Here is a 25,134-nt window from a genome sequence, read left to right on the forward strand (position 1 = left end):
TTGTTGAGAGACAAACTTATTAGGCAGCTTTTCTTTTGAAAATACGCACGTATGAGAGGACAGTTTACTTGTACCTTTCTCCAAGTGGCTATTGCCATGACTGCAAAGGCTGCTTTTCGGGGCTGCAGTTACCATTTCTGAGCCTTCACATTATAAGGATGAAAAGGCTGAATTAATTACCGGAGCGCTGGCAGTTTTAGAATAGTCTGAAATATTCATATGTACATCGGTGTCACTGAAATCACGTTCAGAAGGCTGTAGGCAGGACTTTGGCTACAAGCCTGTGTCTAAGTTCCCGTGAGGTAAGGCGGTATGTGAATTTACAGGCTGTCAGCTACTTGGTGCACAGCACCCCATGAGCACGTTTGTACCATATGGCTAAGCCCCAGAATTGCCCAACAGTATGTGAAGGCAGTAATCTGTGCAGATGGACGCAGCTGAAATACTCGGGTCCAAGAATCGGCACAGGAACGAGGTGCTGGGCCTTGGTGTGCCTCCACCAGTCTGAGGAGTCCTCAGTAGCTCAGCAGCTGCCGGGGATTTCTTGGAGCTCCTGATGTCAGAAAGGGCTCAGAGTCCTGCCTTGTTGATTTTAATAGCCTTAAACTTAATACTAGAGCTAATATAAATTTTAATTTACACATTTGAGTTCCATTTAAATGTAACTGGAACTCCTGAATGTTGCTTCATGGTGATTTGCCTTTGTCTATTTCTTAACCAGTAAAAAAAATCTAATCTCTCAATAAGTCCCTTTCCCGTTGACTCTTCTTACTTAGAAATAGCTGTTTTCTGAATCTGCCTGAAACTTCCAAAGCCTATCCTTCATAAATGTAGTGCTTGATAAGTGATGGCAAGAGAGGCCTTGTAAGCCTTTCACTGTGCTTGTCAGATAAAATACCTTTCATATTTGTCGCGAGTTTTTTTTTTAAAGCGTGGGTAATAGTAGTTAGTAACTAAAAGCTTGAAAACCTTGTTAATGGATTGTTTATATTTTGTGTTATTATTCTTTATTATTTTCCTTTGCTTTGGATTGAAACTAGCTTATTGTCATTAGTAAATGTCTGAGCATGTTCTTTGAAATGAGCATTCAGCGCGATGGTGGGGAGTCTGGGAGTTGCATCTTTCATCTGATGGCACTTTAAATGGTTTGGTTTACTTTTTAACTTCATGGGTTGGTGAGTGTTTTTGTAACATATGGCACTGTAGATTGAAAGTGGATGTTTACATCTGGTATGCATTGGAAGATTAAGGTAGAGAGGATGAAGTTTTGGACGAGTATGTGTTTTTTGGATGAAGGATAAAGTGAGAATACTTTTATTTCCTCTTAGATTTGAAACATATCATTCTAGCAATGCCTTTGAAATTCTGCCAGCTTTGCCAACCGTAACATTTATGGGGTTTTGGACCTAAACTGAATTAGAAAACTGTTTTTAGTGGCAGAGAAAAAGGTTAGTGTATGAAAATAGCTAGGCCTATTATTGACTGCATGTGGTCAGTGGTTTGGCTGAATGTAGGTGGCTCTCTTCCTGTCACTATTTTAAAGCATATGTCTTTTTTTGAGATGAATATAAAACTCTTTAAAAACTAGACTGCCCTACTGTAGTTCTTTAGCACAGTAATCTTTTGCTATTTAGATGGCACTTTGCTCTTGCTATTCAGTCTTATAGTAAGACAAAACAAAACAAAAACTACTAAGAAAGCTTACACTTGCTGTTAAAATTGAAACTGAGAGAGGTTTGGAAAATGGCAGCTGTGTGTAGCTGCAGTTCCTGTCAGTATTTTATTAACAGATGCACATACTTCATTGTTGATTCTTTATTGTAGTTAACGCTAGGGTTTATGTAGCGGGCAACAGCTCTTCTTAAGTGCACACACAAACTTTTATTACTGTTTTTCTGAGAATTGCTAATAATTGCATTATATATTCCTTTTGTTTTTTCCTTGTCATGTTTCCAGCCTTGAAAGTAAAATTTTAGCAGTTTTTCCCAAGGTCAACTTCAGACTTGCTCTTTCTCCCATTGCGTAGAAGACAGCTTGAAATTAACCTGGTGTTTTGTTTACCTCTTCGTACGTCGCGTACAAGATGCTCAGGGATGCTACCAGAGCTCAGGGAATAGTGGATTTTCTAGCTCCTGCTGCAGAGGGAGCTGCAGGGCACAACAGGTTCTCCCGAGCTTTAACAGTACTGTCCTATTTATTATCTCTGAAAACAAACAACAACAAATAACTAGTGATAGGTCTGTAAATTATGCAGGTTGTGTTGACTGTGGGTTGTGTAGGTTGCTTGGTGTTTCCAGTCTAGAAAATTCTGGTGAGCCTTGTTTAGAAGCCGTCAGATGTGAGAGCTGATTTCATTCAGCTGAAGGCAAAGAAAATTTGGTTCTGCTGTGAATTGCCATGAGAACTGGGGGCTCTGAGAGCTCAGCGAGTTAGTTCCATTGCTGTATAAACAAACAAAGCAAAACTGCTCAGTTTCCCCATGTTTGGGCACAATAATGGATAGAATTACTTAATTTACAGAGTAACTGTAAGGAAGTACCTGATCAATTAGCAAACCTATAGAGCTTCTTAACATATTTCTCAGTCTGCCCTTAAAGAAGGGTGCCCTGATCCCGAAGGCCAGAGGCAAGGAAATGACTGTGGTGCACAAGGGAGGCCACTTGTTTGGTAGCGTCTTGCTGACTTGGAAAAGCTTCATTGGTATCTGCGGTAGAAGTCCAGCAGCATTATATAAAATGCAAAATAGTCTACTTTTCCTAAAAATGCAAACCAGATTGTGAAAATGCGAAGAGAAAATCTCTAGAAACTGTAGCTACTAAAATTATCACTTAGAGTTTACTGTAATATTTTCTTACAATATAACCTAATAACTTAAGTTGATACCAAAGTTGCATCCTCAAATGTTAAAAGTATATAATATTAATTTGAACTTGCATGAATTTGGGGTCATGCAGAATTCCCTTGGTAACAGCAAGTTATGTAATGGGTTTTTTAATTGTTTTGGCCTGTTCCAATTTTGACCCAGATACTGCTTGAAGTTGCTAGTAGTAATCAACAGATTAGGAATGCACTGTGTTGAGAGAGCTCATATAGAAACGTGCTGTTGCTTATCAAAAAGATCTGAAAGACTATGGTGATAGAGATAACTAGTATTGTTTCTGAACACAGATTCTCAGCAGTATTTTATGAGGAAAAGCAGGACAGCAAACAGCTGAGCTTTTGTTTTTGATTTAAGTGAGCACTTTTCTGGTCATGCTTATGAAAACAGTTACGTTAACATATCTCAACGCGTCCTCTTTGGATTGTAGAGGTTGGAGATCTGAGGGAGCTGCAAACGCTGGATATCTCAACCAATCGCTTGATAACGTTACCTGAAAGGCTGCATATGTGCCTCTCGCTGCAGTACTTGACTGCAGACCGGAACCACCTGTGGTATGTTCCCCGCCATCTGTGCCAGCTCCCAAGCCTCAACGAGCTCTCCATGGCTGGGAACCGCCTTGCATTTCTGCCTCTCGGTGAGTCCTTGCTTTCACTGGGCTGGGGGTGGGTCAGAGAAGGGATGGGGAAGCATCCTCCTCCTAAAAAAAAAAAAAAAAAAAGCAACAGATGATTTTTCATCCATTCTGATCCCTTCAAACTCTGTTTTAGGAGTTCTTAGTGATGAGACCTGTAGAAAATCTGTTAATAAATGAAAAAAATACAGGTTAAGTTTTCATATTTGCTCTAAAGCAATAGGTCATCTGTCAAATCTGCTTTATTTTTAGCTGAGGGGGGAAAAAGTTGAAATGATGTCTTGTTTAAATATAGTACTATGTAATCTGAGTTCCACCGCTGTAGGTAATGAACTGCTTCTGTTTGCTGGATGTGGTGTTTAAGTAAGATTCTTCAGCTAGGGTTGGAAATGTGCTATGGAGTCCCAGTAAATCCATGTAAGTGATCATTTTCATTGGTAGGAATGTCAGTACTGAATAGTCTACCTAAGATTTAGCTTGTATGGTGTTTAGGCATCCATCAAAACTTTCACAGCAGCGGCACAAGAAAAACTTCATCTGCTTTTTCCTCAACCCTTTCTAAGTTTGGAAGTGTAGAGGCTGTCCTTCAAGAGCAGGAGGTGCAGTGAGCAAGTGGTTTTTTGTTGTGGGAAGTAGTTGTGACTTTGGAAAGGGTGGACTGCATATTTTGTCCCTGCAAAACGAGACATCTTCCATGTGTCAGTAGGCTAATCTCTGCTGAAATACACGCATGCAGATTTGCCATGCCAGTTGAATAGTTATTGGTAGATTTTACTAAATACTCCTAGAGTTTGGTTAATTAGGTGCAGATGAAGTTCTGATAATAGCATTGAAAAGATGAAAATTGAGGTGACTAAAAATGGGATGGCTTTATTTCTAAATTAATTTAACTGTATAGGCTTAATTTTTTCAGTACTAGCAATTCAGTCTTTAAAGCAGTTGAATCTTTCTGATTATTTTTTTTAGCACCTTAGTTCATATTACAGACAAGTGCAAATAATGTCTCCAGACATGGTGTTTCAGTTATGTCCCAACATATGTCATTATATAAATGAGAAAATGAGTTCCAGGATGCATCATCCAGACTTCACAGTACCATCTGAAACAAGCGAAGTAGCGAGCCCCAGTTTGGCAAATATTTCTAACTCTGTTTCATGAGAGAAGCAGAATATTTTTAATTTTTCAAAAATAAGGTGTTGTTCACTAAGATAAGATGTGAAATATTAAAGGGTGGAAGTTTTCTCTGCCTCTGTGCTGGTAGCTTATCTGTGAGCGTGCTGTGACCTGGATGAGCCACAGATCTGCTCATGTGTTTTAAGTTCAAAAGGAGGAAATAAATCTGTAATATAACGATACACCTTTTTTCTTTATTTTTAGACTCAAATTCAAAACATTCAAAAGGAACTTTTAAAATAATGGGAAACATCAAAGACTGTCAATTGACCTTGTTCGGTAGTTCTTAATAGTGACTCACTGGTGAACATTTGGAGATAATTTGCTATCTGCAAATATGAAACTGAATCATAAATCCTAGAGTTCAGAGGAAAAGCAGCCCGGCATAAATGTAAATGTTTAATCCTCCTTGGTGAAGAATCGGAAGGCTTCAGAGTGGTCAAGATGTGATGAAATCAAATAGAGTGCATTGAAAAGCAAAAAAGATGAAATCTATTTTCTGCTGTGTGGGAAAACGTTTTCCTTGGTGCGCTGTACTACATGGAGTGTTGGAGTATTACTGAAGTTGAGACATAATTGTAGCATATTTCTGCTAGCTGCACGTGCTGGCTAATTTTTCTATATACTTACATCTAACTTCTCCATTAATGATGCCTATGGCTAGAGAGGTTAAAGAACAGTGACAGGTACTGCAGGAAAGAAGCCATGTTCGAGCAGTCATCGTCTAACAGTTGTTTTTCTGGGAGGGAGCTCAGTAGGAAGGCAGCCATCTTACACACCTCCAAAGAATGTTTTTTCGCTTTTTTTAAGAGGCACGTCTGTGGTAGGAGAAATGTCCACGCTTGGAACGTGTTGCTTAAAGCTTTTTCAAGTGTGATTTGCATTATTTCGTATGGTGGTTGACATCAAGCGTGGCAAGGTACCCATTTTTCCCCGGCTAACTGTGCCCCTTGTTGCTGCCTGTACAGCCCCTGTTACACGTAGTGCAAGCCGGCGTTTTCCTGTTCCTAGACTGATAGGTGCTAGATTGATTCTGGCAGTAGCACTGCGACTTCACTGCACTGCTGGATAGCTGCTGGGGAGTATTTTGCCCTGTGTGTTCTTGGACGCGGTAATATTCACCCTTCCTGAGTCAGAGGGCACGTGTATCTTAAGAAAAAATTCTGATACTATTTTTCAGTTTTGCCAAATTCAGTAATATCTTATGCCGCTCTGACTTGTATAAGTGGTAGGGAAACAAGCAGATAGGTAAATAACACAGAATTAGTCATCGGTTGTGCAGAATACATCTAATTTTTGGATATGCTGGTATTTCTATTTTTTCCACAGTGTTTTGGTTTATCCTCAAAGAAACAAGCGTGTGGGTCTGAATCTTTGGGCCTTCCTAATAAATTTCTGTAAATGCCCAAATCAGATGCGTAAGCTGTGCTGGAAATTGCATTCTGGCCAGCCCTATGTATTTGCTGCTTCTTTTTCTGTCCCTGGCCTTCATGCTGTCCTAATAAGTGGTCTTAGGAATTCTGTTCTTGAATGGCAGATAGAGCCACAGATCCCTTTATATCAGTCTTCTTATAATCAAAATTACATTTTGATAGAAAGTTAACTGGAAAATTTTACCACTAGCCAATGCTCCAGTGCCTGAAAACATATTCCACTGCAAGCAGAAATTTGAATCTGATGACACTGCAAAAGTAAAATTGATTTATGTAATAGAGTACAAATATAATTAAAATAGGCCATAAATTCTGAAGTATACAGGGGATGTTATGACAGCAAATACTCAGTGTTATATCACTTTATTAGGGGTTTATGTGCACTTTTTGCTTAGAAAATGGGTCTAGTAATTATCAGTGCACAGTAAACAAAGGTCTTATTCTACCTCAGTATATGCTGCTTTTGTGTCCTTGCCCTTGCAGTATGGTTAAAAGAGCATCAGTGCAGACACACAAGAGCTTTTGTTCCATCTTCAGCCATGTGGAATGCATATGCCAGGGCCCTGAGGTTAAGACAAGGAAAAAAAAAATAAAGGAAAAAGAAAATAGAATTGGGGTTTGTTCAGGACTCATGGCATTGGGTCATTTCTGGGAGAAATGTCTTTGATCTGGGAGCCTGGAAGGAGGAAAAGTGGAAGTGTTTTAGACAGTACAGTGCTTGCAAAAGCCACATAAAAACCTTCTTTGTAGCTTTAGCCTTTTCATAGATGGACAGCTTCCTTATTTTACCAAGTTCTTGCGGACTGTGTTTTCTAGAGAATTTTGAACAATATTTGTTGACTGATATAAGACATAAAAATTAGTGGAGATGGGATACAAAGAGCTTTTTAAAGTGATGCTTTATTTAAATTTAAGCTTTATGGATAGGGTTTGAGACTTGAAAAAACATCTTTTGGGGACTGGAAAATGCTTGGTTACTTAATGCAAAGAAACTATATCAAAGGAACATTTATAGTTAAAGGCTATTTGGCTTTGGGAGTAGGATTTTTCCTACTGAAATATTTTGTCTAACGTCCAAAAATTTGCTTTAATTACCTAGGAAATGCATTCAGCTTAGAACTTAGAATCTAAACATAGCATGAGATAAAGACGGAGGAAAGAGATGAGATGCAGCCGAACTCCCCACCCCTAAACGCGTATGAAAAGAACAGCTTTAGGGCTTTTTTTGACTTGCTTGATTTCCAGCCCATTTGCATACATCTGTGTGGAAATAAGCAAGATGAGCCCTCTTTTAAAATTTCCTTCCATTCTCTACATTAATGAGTTAAACAGTATCATGTTCAAGCTGCCCCAGCAGCCTGTAGTTTTCTGCTCTTCTTCACCAGATTGGTCTCTGCAGCATGAGGCACTGCTCCTTCACATTGCAGCGTTCTGTGCTATTTGCTTTTAATTTTACTGAGTAATTGTTTTCCACCGTTACAATACTTTGCGGTGTTAGCTCCTTGATATTGCAATATTTTCTTCATTGTAGGATAGGGATGTTTTTGTTTCATCTAAAAATATCCCAGAACTTCGCTAAACTATTTTCAGCCCTGCCATACTGAGTCTCAATACCCCATCTTTTTTGAGGTGTTAACTCTTAGCGGTGCACAGCAGCATCGCGCAGCGGTGCCAATCAGTCAGCAGAGGTATTTGTACTTCTTTCTTAGGGCAGGACAGTTGAGGGATGCAGGAGGTGGTTCTTGGAACTAGAGTATCTTTGGGACAGGCTCAAAGAAGCGTGTAATGGGTAAAAGCGTCCCCTGAGGTCCAGTTACTCTGAGCAACGCCCCAGTTATGGTCCCTGAAACCTGTTACAAAACCTCGATAGATTGCAGGGTAAGAGCCTGTATTAAAAGAAAATCAGAACTGAAGTTTTCTATGTTAACATTTTCCTTTCAGAAGCAGAGCGTGTTAGTTTTCTGTGGGTATTGGTTCTTCTTCCATAGACTGAAGACGTGATGATGTGGCACTCTTTAAAGCTCCTCAGCTCGAGCCTGTGAGGTTTCTGATACTTACAGCTGCTAGTCAAGTGGGTGACAGCTGAAGACGTTCAGTGTATTTTAAGATGGCCAAATGTTTGGGGAGATCATTTCAAATGTCATTTGCTTTATCTCTGTAAAGTGGTACCCAAAGCTCTATGTGAAAGTGAAACTACTCTGTGATTAAAAAAGGGATTGTGTTACTTATCATCATAATAAGGAATGATGATGAAAGATCACTACTGCAAACAGAATAGCTGAATAGAGATATCGCTTATTAAATCTGTTTAAATTTTTCTTCCCTTCTTGGCTGCTGTTACAAAAGGGGCAGGAGCTACATTCATTTTTTATGCTAATTCCCAGTTGACAAAGATAGGAAGTCAGAACTAGTCGATATTACTGGAGCTTTCAATGTAGCTGACTCAGCCAAAGGCTTGTTTATCTTGCTTAGTTTCTATAACACGCTCATGAAAGTTTAAGAAGTTGAGAGGTATACACATGGCTTTTCACAATGCAATTTGTTTGGGTTGCAGTTATCTCCTCCAAAGCTCAGAGGCTTTCAAATGTCGTTGCTTGGTTTGTGTTAAATGCACATGTCTCTTCCTAACCTGGTATGCTGAATGGCATAGGAGCTACAGATGAAATGGACTGCCAACATGATCCTACATGTCAGCTTTGACAGTTCAAAACTCTCTTTACAAAGAGCCATTCCCTTTCCTTAGTTTTTCACTTCTTTTGATAGCAGGCTGAGTGGATCTTGCTGATAAGCAAAACTATTCCTTCTGAGAATTATTCTTAGAAACCGAAATTTTCCCCTTTTGCTCTATTTTTTCCCCTTCAGTTTGCTAAACAAAAATAAAATCATTCCATACCTATGTGGTTGTATCTGGAAATATTAACATAGTTATCGTCCATGAAAGTATTGCTTAAATGTGCTCTGCTTGCTTCTTTTGACTGCCAGCCATGAATATTTTAACAGAAATAATAAGCAGCTCATGTTCAGATATATTGATTGTTTATTTATAACCACGACTTCTGCTGCATAATAGCCTGCAGTTTAATGCTTGTGTATTTTCTCGTGTTCTGTAATTTGGCATATCTCGCAGACTTGCTTCTGAATGATCACTGGTTGGTACCTAGTTACGGCTAACGTAGTTAAATGAGTATCTCTTCTTGGAGAGTAGAAAGAGTGGGACAGACCACATCTACAGTTTTCTTCACTACTTTACAGATAAGGCTGTGATTTCAGTAGTGCAGTATTAATGAAAACGAGATTTGACCTGATGCAGTATAGAATCACAGAACGGCTTAGGCTGGAAGGGGCATTAGAGATGATCTAGTTCCAACCCCCCTGCCGTGGGCACAGTCACCAGCCTCTTCTAGATCAGCCTGCCCCGATCCCATCCAACCTGGCTTCGAGCCCCTCCAGAGGGGGGCATCTGCAACCTCTCTGTGCAACCTGTTCCAGTGCCTCACCACCCTCTGAGTTGAAACAACAACAAAAAAGGCAAAAGTAAAAGGATGCACTGTAGGATTTGAAATGAATTGTCACTTTTCTTCTTCAAGCTCAACTGGAGTTGGTTAGAATAAAATTTTAAAGGGGATTTTCTGATCTACGGGAAAGAGCTTTATTATGGATCAGTTGAAAACTAGTTGGAAAAGGCATTCGAAATTATTAAAACAGCTTGCTCAAAACTTTACAATTGGGAAGTACTAATTTGTTTGCTGTCATTGAATCTGATTTGCTTATTTATAATTAAAAAGAATCACTTAGCTCAGAATTGTCGCTGTCATCCCTTCTCCCCCTTACTTTTTTTCTTGTTTCCTAAACCCAGATTTAGGTCGTTCGCGGGAGCTCCAATATGTTTATGTGGATAACAACATTCATCTCAAAGGCCTTCCATCCTTCCTGTATAATAAAGTCATTGGTTGCAGCGGGTAGGTGTGAATTAAATCAAATGTTTTGCAAATGTGTTCCGTTGAAAAATTTCTCATAAATATGTGCCTTTATGATGCAACTGAATTTTCTTGTGATAGATTCAGAATTAACATTAGTTTAAGGAGGATTACTGCAGCTGCCAGCTCTTCTACTTTTGCAACAAATGTTCTATTAATTGCTGACTTTCAGTATTTTCATGTTAAGCCGTAAGTCGGTGCAGTTAGTCTGAAGGAGTTTATAATGATAATGTAAGTCCCAAAGCTGAATGCTAGCTGCATTTAAAGATGGCCAGAAATGTAAGCTTCACAAAATCTCCAAAACTGAAGAATGCACAAACTGTTTCTTCGTGTGTTGCACCATCCATCCAGTTCATAAGTTCTCATATTTCTCTAAATTTTGGGCCATATCTTGGAATGCCACATGCAGCTCTGCTCATTTTTATGTCCCGGTATCAGCTTCTCTTAAGTCTTGGTACATACTAACTACAGTAAGTAGGTTTTTTCTAAGGAATTGTGGATTGACAGATATATTTTTAAGTGTGCATTTTAAAAATATCCTAGGTTGTCTCATGTTTGTGGTTAGGATGTGAGGAAAAAGTGGTCTGACTAGGACAGTGGCTTAATTCTTTCTGTACTGACACTAGCATAAATTAGGATCAGCACCGCTGAAATGAATGGAGCCTTACTGGTATAACACTGATCAGAGGAGGATTGTCCTCATTACCATCTAATTATAAATTTCTGGTATGCTTGCTCTCAGCAGATCTTATATTAAATATAAATTCCCCCTTTACAGCCTGTGCTCTATTGCAATATGTGAGATGCTGAGTCTTGGCATTTTAAGGTTTTTCTAATATTCATGTCAGCTGGTTGTGTGATATTTAAATACTTGCAGTTGCATGAAATTTGTGCAGTCTCAAACTTCTGATTTTGTTTTTCAGGGAAAATTATTTCTAGCCTTCACTTTTTTCAGAACTAATAATAAATTGTAAGAAAGACATTAAATGCCCAACAGGTAATAGAACTGTATCGATCGTGACCAAAACACTAATGATAATGCAGAAAATGTTCAAGCGAGCGTGGTCCAACTATCCTGGCCTTGCTCCTTATTTTATACTCAGGGAAAATTGTATTTATCTTTGCACTGATCTTTTGTAACTATTCAGTTTCCATAATATGTGATAATAATAAAAAAGTCCTGTTCTTAATAAAGATCCAAAACACAAGAGTGATTTCCAGTACCCAAATTAGTATGTGCACTTGTGTACCAGTCAGATAGTTGTTTTTATGTTATAAAGCCATTCTACGTTCCTTCTAAGAAAGCATTAGTAACCAGTGCAGATTTTCCAGAGGTCAGGCGAAATGTTTGAAGTTCCAGGCTTTAGTTCTCTGTCTGGTCATCCACAGGACAACTAAATCTGCCATGTTGCTGTTACTAATATAAAGCTAGATTTCTGAAAATAGAATATATATTGCATTGTCTAAGCAATGAATCTCTGTCTGGGAATCCTGCAGTCAGACTGATGGAGAAAGTCTTTTATGTAAGCGGTGATGATCCCAGTATGCAAATTTTAATCTTAGTTTTTGCAGGTGGGATTTTATAGTTTCCAGCTAGGTATCTGTCACTCTTTGTTCAAAGAAGCCAATAAGCGGTCACAGTGTTTTCCTCACTGTGGTTTATTCTACAAGGGTCTTCTGCAGCTCCAGTTTTTTTTCTAGCTGGATAGAGCATCTTTCCCCCTTCTCCCCTGCCTTTTAAACCTGCTTTTTGGTTTTTACAATTCTCTTCTTGCACCTGGAATTACTCACAGGTTCTGATTCTTTCCCTAATACGTCCAAATGTAAGGATGCATCCCTTAAATCTTTCCTCTCGATGCTCTGTTTTGCTTGCTTGCTTTGTGTGCTGCAGTGGGCTCTCATAGATTCACACTTTACGCAGAGTGAACCAAATAGACAATTATGATCTACAGAAACTGTAATGAGTTTTTGGGGTTTGTCTTCTATCTAGGTTGGTATGGGGTTGATAACCTTGAAAATATGGTATTATAGATTTATTGGTTGTGATAGCTAATTATTTAGGTATGGAATGCTGGAAAAGGAATTGTTGGAATATTGGATCTCTGAATTCTAGATTGTATTTTACCTCCCTTAAAGGTCTGTGGGGAAGTATTAAATATTAAACAAGAGGCTTATTGACTTGCTTCTTGATGCTGCTCTTCTTTGCCTGTTTCTCTGAGGTATTTTTTCTTTAATTGGAGAGGATGAAATTCTTCCTTATCAGAGAAGTTCTACCACATTTCTTTCACATCTGATAAGGATGAAAGCAGTTACCTCAGGTTTAGGTCCAACATCTGGGAAGGCTGACAAATTTGTGCTCATGTTCTATTTGTTAGGACTGGCCCTAACGAGTTGCTCTTGGCTTCAGTTTTAAGTTGTCATAAACAATTTAAGTTCTCCTGTTGATTTCCCCAACTTCTTAGTAGAATTTTCTTATGCCTGCCTCTTTGGTATGATAACTTGCAACAGGGATAACGTAAAGAACCATTATTTTAATACTGGATGAATTTCTCTCCTTGAATCCCAGTAACCTTCCTTTTTCTTACTACAATTTGGAAAGGACAAGGTTAGTACTTGAAAGAGGATCTTCCCCTTACAATTTGAGCTGGGGTTTTATTTGGTTTTTGTTTTTCAAAGGAACTCTACGGATAGGGAAGGACATAGGAAATAATCACTGACTAGCACCTGAATCATACTTCTTTCTGGCTGTAGCTCACGTGTATGCTGCATATACTGTAGTTGAGACCCATTATCACTCTCCAGTGATGATCCAAGATAAGGGAAATGAATTGTTAAGTATTAGATTGCTCCCTTATTTTAAATATTTAGTAATATATGGCATTTGGAGGCTAAATGAGATAATGTCTGTTACTTTGGTAGTGCACTTGGCTCACATTCTTGGGACTGTGTACTTATTTCTCTAGCTTTTGAAAGTTATTTGATTAAGTGAAGACCCCCAGATGTCCTGTGATATGTCACCAAAGGTTGGGAGATTGCAGAATCACAGAATTGCAGGGGTTGGAAGGGACCTCTAGAGACAGAGTCCAACTCCATCTTAAGAAAATGAGTGTCCATACATACTGCATTCTGCAGTGATTCCTAGAACGATGCTGCACTAAACAACAGTATCGAGTGTGCTTGGGGTTGGTAATTTGGGTTTCCCCATTAAGTTAACTTAATGTTTTATAACTACTTCTTAAATGTCTTGTGTCTTTCTAGATGTGGTTCTCCAATTCAAGTTTCAGAGGTGAAACTGCTCTCTTTTTCATCGGGACAGTTAACTGTGTTCCTGCCAGCAGAGGTGAAGTCTATAGGGACAGAAACAGATCATGTGCTGCCTTTGCAAGAATTGGCTATGAGGACCCTCTATAACACTTACTACGTGTATTTAAAAGGTAGGAATCTTTGTGTTCTTCAGATTTTGGATGCCCTATCTCTTAAAGTGCTCAAGGAGAGGCTGGATGGGCCTTTCAGCAACCTGGTGGTGTCCCTACCCAGGGCAGGGGGGTTGGAACTAAATGATCTTTAAGGTCTCTTCCAACCCAAGCCATTCTATGATTGCCAGAAAAGCACTTCCACTCTTTCTGTAACGATAGTAACATTTGACATAGCTTCTCAAAGAGCAGGACAAAGATGAATATTTTAAAAGATTTATTTAATCCAATTCTGTTTGAAATGCTGTATTACAAGAAAAAAATGTTTTTAAAAAAAGGGATCCAAGGACAGTTTCTGAAGTTGAATGATGGTTAGAAATGGTTTCTTGAGGACTGTATTAAGAAGGATGCTTTTTGCAGGAGGAACTCTTTAATGGAAATAGGGAATGAGAAATACAGTTCCTGAGGCAAGATTAGATGCATCAGCCAACAATGCAGCTTCTTGCCAGGCAGCACACTCCTAAACTGGCAGGCTTGTGATACATAAGGCAAAAGAAACGCTAGCAGCCGTTGGCCATTTCAGTACAGTGTGACAGCTGAGCTGTTTTAGTTCTGCCCCAGTTCAGACTCTCTGCTGTAAACTGGCCCTTGGCTGATCTGGTTATGCATCGTGCAGTCACGTGAGTTAGTAATATCAGAATATCTGCGGATTCAGATTTTGAGATTTGGATGTACTATCTCCCCTGTTAATGGCATCCTGGGAGAAGACGGAAGGGTGGAGAGTTAGAGTGGGAATACTAAAGGGAAACAGGAAATGTCTGCTTTGTGAAAAATGCATTAGCTGATCCAGAGAACAATTTAATTGATCAGTATAGGATTGTCTCTGTTCTATATTTCTGCACATGGCTGGGAGATGAGAGGTTTTTAGTTGTTTAGTTTGGGGGGGCAGCTAAATACCTGACTGCTGTTAGGGAAGTGTGACAGAAGTGAGTGGACTACTTTTCTTTAGACTTTCCTTGGCTATGCCATATTACTTTTTGTTTCTGATGCAAATGTACTCTTTGTCATGCTGTCACTCATAGCCTGCTACTGGGTTGGTTGCTGACATTTTAATTAAATAATACTGACGTTCTTCTCAGAATTTGCTGTTGTCGTTAATTTCTAAACACCTGTCTAGACCATCTTCATGTCCACAAATGCTGTATTGCATAGTACTGAGTTTTGTTATGTGTTTGAGCTATGGTATTTTTTCAACTGTGTTTTTGGACCCAATTCATGTTATGCCTATGGATGTTTAACTTGCACGTTCAGCTTCTTGAATTGGAATTCTTGTACATGGAAAGCACCATATGCATTGCCTTAATTGGTGTCACCTCCTTTATGTTGCTGTTCTTTTAACCAAGTTTTAAGAAAACAACAGAGCTGGTTTTCTGAACTGTCCATGGGTCTTACTTCTTGTGTTGGACTTTATCATGCAGTTATTTTGTTACAACTCTTTTTTATTTCTTTTCTTCTCTAGATTTGAATTTCCTTACTCCAATCTCACTACCAAAAAGCCTCTTGGAATTGCTACACTGTCCCTTGGGACACTGTCACCGCTGCAGCCAGCCGATGTTTACCATTGTCTACCCAAAGCTCTTTCCATTAAGGGAAACTCCAATGGCAGGATTGCATCAAGGGTAATTATACAGGAAATTACTCTGGGGTTTTGTTTAAAAAGAAAAACCTTATAGAAAAAAGTATATATATATCTTTTGGCTTAACAGCCTTTCAGATGTAAAGCCCCTGTCCAACAATTGCATGTGAGAGTTGACAAATCTCTTGGAAGGAAACCAATGCACTCCTGTTGGATTGTTTGTAAGGATTACCTGTTTGACACCTTCTAGATGGTGAAGAGCTTTGAAATGATGGGATTGTTTTATTTGTGGTGATACAACACATGCATGGTACCTCTGTGCCCTTGGAAGGAAATATGGCCTAACACCAATACTTACTGTGCTCTGTGCCCTGCCTCAAGAATGCCACCACCACATAAAAGTAACCCAGGATTAAAAACAGGGAAAAGCTCTAAAGCCAGAGCTTAAGTAAATATTCTAAAGTAAAATATTTTATTTCTATGCTTATTATTTTAAGATATGCATTGGAAGCATGCTGCATTGTGAAAAAGATGGCTTGCTCTAAAATGTATGTTAAAAATACCTTAGTGTATCATCAGAGCACTTGTGAATGTATCTGCAGGGTTTGCAAGTCAGGCAGACCAACCTACGTGTATTTACTGGCTTGCTAGATAGTAGTCATAGGAGGGACCAAACACTGTGATTCACAGAGCATTGCCCTCATGTAGATAAAGGTTTGAAATGCCTTTAAGATAATACCTTAAAACTGACTGTTTTGCAGTGATTTTAAAGGAGGCTTACTAATCTGGGCTCCAGTACTCTGAGTTTAGTCCTAAATTTACCAATACCGAGCTTGAATTTACAATTTGTCATGCATTTTGCTCATGTGCATTCCTTTCCCTCTGTGATTATTTTCCCTCTAATGACTGTGCCCTCTTCCCTTTTGGGAAGGATATGGCAGAGAAGAATTGTCATATTCTATATAAGCAGTATGTGCTTATCCAGCATTATTAGATGTAAGCTTATGGTAAAGGTAACTTTTGCACACCTCCTTGATCCTGACCGCAAAGACGCCAAGCGGCAATGTCTCCTTGTCGCCCAGCACACCAGGATAGGACTACAAATATGGGGTCAGTGGGAGGAAATGTAGAATTCTTTCAGGATCTTAAAGGCTCTACATTAGGGACACTGCTGGTATTCATAGCTTGTATAACTCATACTAAACTACAGTACTGGTTGAAGACTAATTTGGTATAAAGAAATGTTACCGGGCGGTAAACAAGCAAATAAGATGTTCAGATTCTTTTAGAGAATTCATGTCGAATCATTACTTAGGGAACAACTGCTTACAGCTGGGGAGCAAAAAAGAAAGGGTGCTCTGCAGAGGATTGTTTCTGAAAATTACTTGCTGCTATATTTCTTACATGCTCAGGAATGCCACTTAGTTCTTGTCCTGCTGAAAGCCATTGATTTGCTGCTTATCTTCCACAATAATAAGAAACTGCTTTTCAATAGAAATCTATTATATTTTAAAAAAAAAAGTTGTTTCAGTTCAATGGTGCCTATTTTTCACAGCGATATCACAGGTTATTTTTCTGTGAGTTTATGGCATAAATATCTGATTTGTCAGCGATTCAACTTTACAAAAAGAAAACAACTTAAGTATGCCAAATGTGAGCAGCAGCCAGAAGGCTGCATAGATGTTAGTTTGGAAAAGCCATCTTTCTTAGAAAGATGCTCTGATTATAGAGATTGCATACTGCAATTTGTCATTCTGTTTCAGTTCAGTCAGATGTTGAAATTCAATGGATTTTTTGTGCATTTGAATAAATTTCATGCACGTGACCATCTTTATATTCAAGGTGACATAAGATGGTATAATAATGCTATAATTTCTTTCAATCATTGAGCTCCATTAGAACAGCATCATCTTCTACAAAAGTGATGGTAATCTACTTGCTGGTCACTGCTTCCTTTTATTACCTGAAGTAACTCAATAATGGGAGAGTAGAAACCTCTGCTTTATAATGAATTGTCTAGATAATATATATTATAATGAATTGCTCATTGTAGAACTTATTTATGAAGCAATAGGCATATTAGTAGGCACTTTTGGAATTATGAGTACTAAATTTGTGACTCACAAAAAACATACTTTATTTTGGAAAAACAGTATTGACATTCTAAAGTATATTACTAGAAAATATTTCTGCATGGCTTTCACTTTTTAAAAAAAGTTATGTTAATTACCTTATGACAGTTCTCATTTTCTCCCTTAAACACGAATGTACTGTGTTCTACAAAAGGCATTAATAAGTGGAGTTTTGAGTAGCTGACATTTGAAGCAAAGCCACAGAAAATGAGATCTAAGCAGGGTAGCCTGTCATCTCCGTGGCTTGTACTTGACATGGTAAGATTATGTGGAAGTGTAGGGGTGTGATAGCTGGTTTAGAAAGATGTGAAGGACAGAGTTTTTGTTCTAAAGAGCTTACAGTGACCATGAAGACACGCAGGGTAAGGATCCTGAATGTATGAACAGCACTGATTAGCACGTGCCACGTCCATGCCAGTATCTTCTGTCTGGATTTCTGTGTCACATTCTGTATCCTCTTACAGGAAGGGATAGCAAGTGTTGAACTGTATTTCTATCTCTAAAAAAAGTACAAATGACGTTTAGCACTGGCTGAAGTGTAATTTCTGGGTTAGTGAAAATCACATCTTAGCGTTATTCAAGCGGACATCTAGGCCCCTGCCAGGACTGGGGCAGGAGGAGGGTCACAGCGAGGCTGGTGTCACCCTTTCATGTCAACCCCTGCTGTCACAGTGCGACAGCACTGCCTGTCCGTCATCCTTGCTGAAGGTCTGGGCCCACTTTGTTCTCTCAGCTGGACCCAAGGACACTGGACTTCAGTCATGTCATGCCTGCAGGCAGTAATTTAAGAAGCACACGAGCAAAGCTGAACCAAAGAATTACCCAGCTATTTTCCTTTCAGCTGTTAAACCGACTGGCTATAACACCCAGCCACACCCTCTGTAGAAGGAAAAACCACACGCAGTTTCTTTAAACTGAGCACATAAGAAACCAGAAGGTTTTTGAGAACCCCTGCAGTGTTTCCTTGCCTTTATATCAGGCACTCAGATATATCAAGTGAGTCTTTTTCTGAAGTGTTGAGATCAACTAATCCTGTGTTTTACAAACCAACATATTGTCTGCTGTGGAATGGAGCCAGGAGCTTAATCTTTACTGACAACTGTTCCCCCCCTTTCTTTTTTTTTTCCCTAGGAGGACAACTGTTAGTTTTGTGGCATACTGCTGCTCCACCCAGTGTCTGCAGACTTTTGACCTACTGAGTTGATAAACATTTTAAACTACTCAGGAGTGCTGCCAGTTTAAAGCTGCATTAAATGTCGTGTCCTATTGGTACTGGAATACAGTGTGTGTGCCAAAGCAGCAGAAGTGCCCAGTCGGAACATTAAGAGGCACTTAAATCCTGCCCTATCAAATTTGGATGAAGTGCAGAAACTTTTTCGGAAGTGTAAATACCAAGTTTTTAAGAGCATTAACTTCTTTCATCCAAGTTAGCATACAAACCAGACAAATTCTCAAGTTCTAACTCCCTAGATTTGCAGTCTTTTTCAAATGCGACTGCCTTCAGGTGGATCCGCTGTGTCTTTTGGGGCAGTTTTCATTCCTCTAACAGTGTCCAACTGACCTATAATTAAAAAAAAAAAAAAATTGCCCAGTTTTTGCTTTTTGCTCCCATCTTCTACGTTCTACAGTTGAATTCAGATGTATAAATCTAAGCCTATACATGCCTTTGAAGGAACCCTGTGACTTTCTCATAGAATTTTGTTTTATTTCTCTCATCTCGATATTTTCCCCCACAGAGTTATCCTAGTTTTATACCAAGTCTTTAACAGGCAACCATGCTATTTAAATCCACGTATTTGAAGCAGATCTTTGCTTCTGAGATTATTATGAACCACGCTGATTCCGCTGGAGTACCAAGGATATGCCTGGAGACTGAAGGTGCTGTTTGAGTAACAAAGGCCTGTACTGATATCGACAGTAAGTGGTCTTGCCCCGGTGTGTTTGGTGATGTGCTTTCTTTATTTTCATCACTTATATGCTTTATTTTTAATAAAAACAGTTTCCCTTTTGCTGTGTTCCACGTTCTTCGGGAAGAAGACATCAAGTACAAACTTCACTTGGAAAAAATAGTAATGTAAATATTTATCCCTATTTACTCTATTTTGACTCTTGCAGCCAGTAGACCTGCACAGGTCTTCATTTTTCTAGGTTCTGGGTTTGATTTGTGAGAGCTTCTCTCTGGAGTGCGTGAAGCTCAGAGAAGGCTGGAGAAGGGGAGGGAGGGAAGTACGTTTATGTTCATGGGTAGGTGTACATGCATACCTATGTATCTTCACAAAAGAGCTGCGATGAAATTTTTTAGTGCATTATGTTCACGTTCGTTTTAAAGGACAATGAATGGGGGAAAACAAGGCCCCAAACGTCTGCATAAATTGAGATTTCATTTATAAACAAAGCAGATTAAATAGTTACCCATTTTTCACTTGCTTTTGCATATGTAAATTGTTAATGTATTTATTTTTTAAAAAAATTAGTTATAAACTATATGTTGATCTAGCAGTGTTCCACTCTGTGCAGTAGTTAGTTATAAGCTGAAAGAAATATAAATGAGAAAGTTATAAAAATGACAAGATAAAGAAACTTACTTGGTAGTGAATTAGCGTATATTGTGATGAGGTGTGCACACTTTGGAGGGAGGAGGCACTGTGAAATGTTTTCCTTACGCCAAAGAAGCATTTGTTCCTATTGCAGGCTTCCTGGCATCTCTTCAATAAACAGAGTATCCTAAGAGCTCGAAAGAGCACCAAAAAGGCAGTTTTTGAGGGTGGAATTTTTAGGTTGTGCATGTTACTTGTAAAAAGCTTTGCTGGTTTTATTGGGTTGATTTTTAGAGAGTTGAATTAGCATTAAGAAATGTTGAACTTAATCCTTCAGGAATGCAAGTATCATCTACTCTTTAAGAATTGTGAAACTTTCTAAAATAAATCCCATTTAATAAATCTGCTTTGCAGTAGGGGAAAGAGCCATGTCCAAACAGACTCTTTTTTTACTACTGGATTTCTTACTATGTCACTGGACTAATTTTATTTCAGTGCTGGTATCCCCAGCAGGCCTTCCCTCCCAGTGGGGTTTACTACTGAAGACCCAGCATTAATCTTCAGCTGTTTTTGCTTTAGAACTGCCCATCTGAAATGTAAATTACCCACGTACAGTATCTGCCTATATCAGCACTGCGCAAGTGTAGTACAGAAGCCAATTTTCTTAATGAATGGTGAGATGACTACGGTAGTGTTACAAAGGCAAGTTTTGGTACAATCATAATTGGGAGTTTTCATTGTTATTTTTACTGTGTCATCTTTTGTAATATTTGAAGGAGATATTTTGTTGGAAGCTTGTCCTCTTTCTGTAGAAACTCATGGACCTTAAAACCAAGCATTTCCAAACTCAGTCGTAAATTAAATTTTATTTTAGAGTTAAATCTTTTGATGGACTGAAGGACACCAATGTTTGTTCGATATGGAGTCAGATGGTAAGAGTGGAGCTCGTTTTTGATTTTTTTTTTCCCGTAGTCATTTTCAAATTCATATCCGTCTATTATTGTCTGCCAGTGCAGTTCAGCTGAAGAAATTCCAGTCTGTTCTATAAGCAGGATGAATCTTAACTAACATTTTAATAGATGATATTTCAAGAATGGAATGTTCAATGAATAAATGACTTAAACATGCAATTGAAGCTGAAATGTCATATTCTATTTTTATAAAAAAAAGGAAGAGGGAAGCCAATATATAGACTGAAGATGCAGCTTAATTTCAGGCTTCTTTGATGTTTTTGATACAAACAGAGTTTGTATTCATCTGTATCTTTGGGTGATATTGTCCTAGGTTAAAATAAATCCATTCTCGCTTGTCCAAATTTTTCTGAAGTAGTTCTGCTGTAAGAGTACTTCATAGCCAGTTGAGAAGAGAGCCAGCTATGCTGGTTGCAAAGAGGATAGGGAGATTGTTGCTGACTGAACTGCATCGCTAGATTTACAATATGAGGTCAAATACTTCACGGCTTCTCTTTAAGGCATTTATTTCTTGGTAATTTTTGATTGCTCTTGTTGATCAGGTCAGTTCACGTTGAGATCAGTTTCTCCTTGCGATGCAAAAAATCTGGTTCCAGCAGTTAAAGAAAAAGAAAGACCCTTTTAGAAGTCTTTTTTGGTCATAAAATTAGATCTTAACTCTTGGCTTATGGTGGGAGCAGGAAAAACTCCTGATTTTTCTAGACTTAATGAAGAGAGAGGTGCAAGAGAGGAAAGAGAACAGTGAGTTACAAATTTATCACTATAATTTTTCTGAGGGACGTTTAACTCATGTCGGGATTGAAGAGCATGCGCTTAAGTTCTGTTTGTTTTATCAAGTGCTGTGTTAATGAAATCGAGACCCTGCAGGATTGTGCTTGTATCTATAACTTATACCACAAAGAGAAAAAAGGAGTCTCTGGCTTTGAAAAATACTACTTGTGCAGTTTTACACCGGCCACTGTTACATTTGAAGCATTATTCTTGGGAGCCTTCCTGCTGCTGCTCCTCTAGGGGATCAGAAATGCCAGTGTCCTTTCCTAAGTGAAGAACAAGCTCTAAAATCGAGTGAGCATTCTTCTGTTTTGGCCTGATGCTTCTCGTGGGTTCTTACTGAAGACTATCACAAACTTTCTGTTTACTTCATTGTGGTGATCTTGGGCTGAGCAGACTGGAGCTGTTTTTTTTGCCAAGTTGACTTCAATTGTTACATATCAAATTCTGCTGAATTCCTTTTTCTGGTATGAAGGAGGACGAGCCTTGTAATACCTGTGTGGTAACAGCATGTCAGGTTTTACTGACAGCACAGCCAAGTTGAAGACTGGAGAGTGAGAAACCTTTCACTAGAGAGGGTGACTTTTTTAAGGCCTTTGTGGCCTCATCAGTGTACCACTGATAACAGAAGAGCTTTTGCCTTGATGTCAGTGGAGGTTGGATCAAGTTCTAATTCCTGAGAGAGAAGAATGTTTTACCATCTTCGTATTTCTTGCGGAAACTGGGACAATCTCATTGAAGTCTGTGCCTACTGCTAGGCAACCTGTCTGCAGCTGAATTTATGTAATTCCAAGGTGTGGTTATCTTTGCCTTTTACTTCCCTCCTAATACTACTCATATTGTTGCAAAATGTTACAATTAACTTGTGATGGAAGAGACTGAGTAAATTGAATCCAGAGCTTTTATTACTTTTTGTATTACCAACCAATTTTGTAAGAGACCGAAGGTCTGATGGAACGAAAGGGCAAGGTTCATGCAAAGCCTGCCTTGTTTTTACTGTATGTCCCTTCTTCGGTTTACAACTTGGATTGCAACTGAGTTTATTCTGTGTTTGTTGAATGTGTATTGCCTTTTTGCTCTGTGTTCACCAAATGTCAGTTGGTGTGAAGGTGAGCTTGGTAGATGTTTCATTTAAAGTTAGTGGTGCAATTTATTGTACGTGCTCGTTAATAAATTATATTTTTTGATAAAATTACAGTTCATTAAAGTTAACTAAACTTTTGCTCCTGGGGCTATTATGCTATGTTAGGATTTAGCGTTTAATTTACATTGCAGCTAATTTGCATAGTAATTAGCTAATAACTCTTCCTTCCCAAGGCTGGAGAAGTGGGGTGTGGACACTTCAAAAGACAAGAACAAAAGTACAAGCCCAAAGCACCGCTTCAATTCACATAATCCCTTTGTCTCAGACATTGTAGTCCACCGGATAATATGTGCAAAACCTGTTGGAAAAGGATACTTCAGACCCTTCTGTGGATTGATCAAAAGAATGCAGCACAATAGAAAGTTAGCTATGTGTTGCCCTAATGGTCCATAGATATGGACATGGTTCATGTATTATTCACTAAGCACTGTTCAGCATGGTTTTTTCCCCCTCATCTAACATATTATTAGAACAAGGTTGGTTGCCAGGAATAAGCAGAAATTAAGCATCTTTTTTTTTTCAGTCAGGTCACTCCTTGCTGTGCATTATTTGGTTTCAGTCAAGGCTGCAGCTCTGTGTCTGTTCTGATGAGTTCTTTCACTTGGGTATTCTCTGAATTGTTCCGTGTATCAGGTGCATGCTAGGATATCCATCCTTACATGAGATGCACGTTGTGTGAGGTGATGCTGAACATCACTTAAAATTGATGTTTTGTAGGTTTTAGATGTAACCAAGCTTGTAAGTTTACAGTGATTTGCTACCTTAGTATATGACAAAATGAATTTTCCTACCCTTGTGATGGAGGTAACTTCTGTTTACCTGGCAGCAGGAGGATGATGCAAGTCTCCCTTAAGAGAGGGGAGGGGGAGAACAAGCCTTAACCTCTAACTTTTACCAAGCACTGCTGCGTCCCTTGTGAATTAGAAAGAAACAAATGGGAGAACTTAACATCCTTTTCCTTTGCAATTAAAAGAGCTTGGCATAAATGCAAGCTAAGTGGAAACTTCAGTGGCTGAATAATGCTATTGTATGCAGGAAATGAGAGGAGCTGTGGATCTCACTTGGAAAGGCACTGCCTGTTTTGTGACTTTGAAGCCAAGATTTCGGGCTGTTCTGTGTGGTGACATTTTGGAAACTGGTGAACAAAAGTGAATCGCTATGTCCGTGTCCCCCAACTTCAGTGTATGCTTAATGTTACAGTAGAGCCCTCTCTATTCTGCAGTAAAGGATCCAGCCAGTATTCTCTAGAGCTGGTTCAGGGGCCTGGGGGAGACCATTTATAACTATCAGATTTCTGCCTGCTACATCAGCAAGAGAGAGTGAGAGCTGACCAAATATATTCTTTATCTTTTGAGGTTTTAAATATTAAAGCTCTCGCAGCATGCTTTTTGTGCACCAGTGACGCCCTTCAGACATCTCCCTCTCCCAAGCAAAAGACCTTTTTTCACTTTTGAGAGATCTCGAGTCACAGCAATGAAAGCAGTTCTGCTGGAAGTGGTAAAGTGATTTAACTTTCTGATGATGCCTTCCAAATGGCAATCGAGGGCTAATTTCTCAAGTATCCTGATCTTCTTCTGTATGTTCATGAGGAATGCCAACAGTGATTGGCTCTTTCAGTCAAGGAAAGCTGTCAGTCATTGATGGCTGTGATGTTACTAAATGTAACTACATCCATGGTATGAGGATCAGTCCCTTCAAGGTTTTCTGCTGTCATTTTCTTTGTCTCTCAGGAAGTTATATATATAATTTTTTCTTCAAATCAATTGAGAATGCTTTCTTGTAGTGTGAAATGTACTGAGTTCGGTTATTGATCAGTACTCTGAATGTTCAGTAAGTGCACTTTTATGAGAGCAAGTCAAGCTGTTCTACTAAGAAAGTAAGCAAATGTGTTGTTAAATTCCATTTTGGTTCAGTTAAGGTCCACTGGAAGGATGATATTTGTTAAAGAAGCAGGGTGCATAATCCTTGGTAAACAGAAGACATGGTCTACAGTTGTTGCTGATCTTGCATATACCCTATGGAAAATGTTTAAAAAATAATCAGCGTTCTTTCTAGAGCTGAGTATCTTAACACTCCACTTGTTGCTGTTCTGTCAATCTTCCTTCATACTTTATAATTCTAATCATTTTGTTTTATTGTTAAAGCAATTAGAAGAATCAAGTTGATTGTACTTGGGTCAGTTTCAGGTAACTGTGATTGCTTCTCTGGCACAGAAGGTTTGAAATGTTCTGAGTATAGGCTTAAACCTGGCTGCCTTTCCCTCTGCACTGACGCTGTTGGCTCTCTGATTTCATTTTGCAAAAAGCCAAATCAATGTAGATGATATAAGAAGAGAAGAAAAACACTTCCTTCAGAAAGCCTAGCTTGGAAGATGACCGGCATCATCTCTTGTCTGGATTCTAGGTAAGTGCTCCTTTTGAAGTAGGATGAAAAAC

General features: G+C 38.8%; 1 protein-coding gene across 3 annotated transcripts in view; it reads left to right on the plus strand.

Annotated features, from left to right (window-relative positions):
* Window positions 1–22,747, plus strand: part of LRRC28 (leucine rich repeat containing 28) — a 51,952-nt gene extending 29,205 nt beyond the window's left edge. For 2 of the 3 annotated variants that reach the window (XM_021407399.1, XM_021407400.1), the window contains 5 exons: window positions 3,309–3,515; window positions 9,975–10,077; window positions 13,354–13,529; window positions 15,028–15,187; window positions 18,408–22,747. In XM_021407399.1, coding sequence (XP_021263074.1) covers window positions 3,309–3,515; window positions 9,975–10,077; window positions 13,354–13,529; window positions 15,028–15,187; window positions 18,408–18,480 — 719 coding nt within the window. In that variant the 3' untranslated portion in view covers window positions 18,481–22,747. The remainder of the gene's footprint in view (window positions 1–3,308; window positions 3,516–9,974; window positions 10,078–13,353; window positions 13,530–15,027; window positions 15,188–18,407) is intronic. The other variant, XM_021407401.1, reaches the window with a different exon arrangement.

Source organism: Numida meleagris, chromosome 9, assembly GCF_002078875.1.
Source record: "Numida meleagris isolate 19003 breed g44 Domestic line chromosome 9, NumMel1.0, whole genome shotgun sequence".
NCBI classification, from domain to species: domain Eukaryota; kingdom Metazoa; phylum Chordata; class Aves; order Galliformes; family Numididae; genus Numida; species Numida meleagris.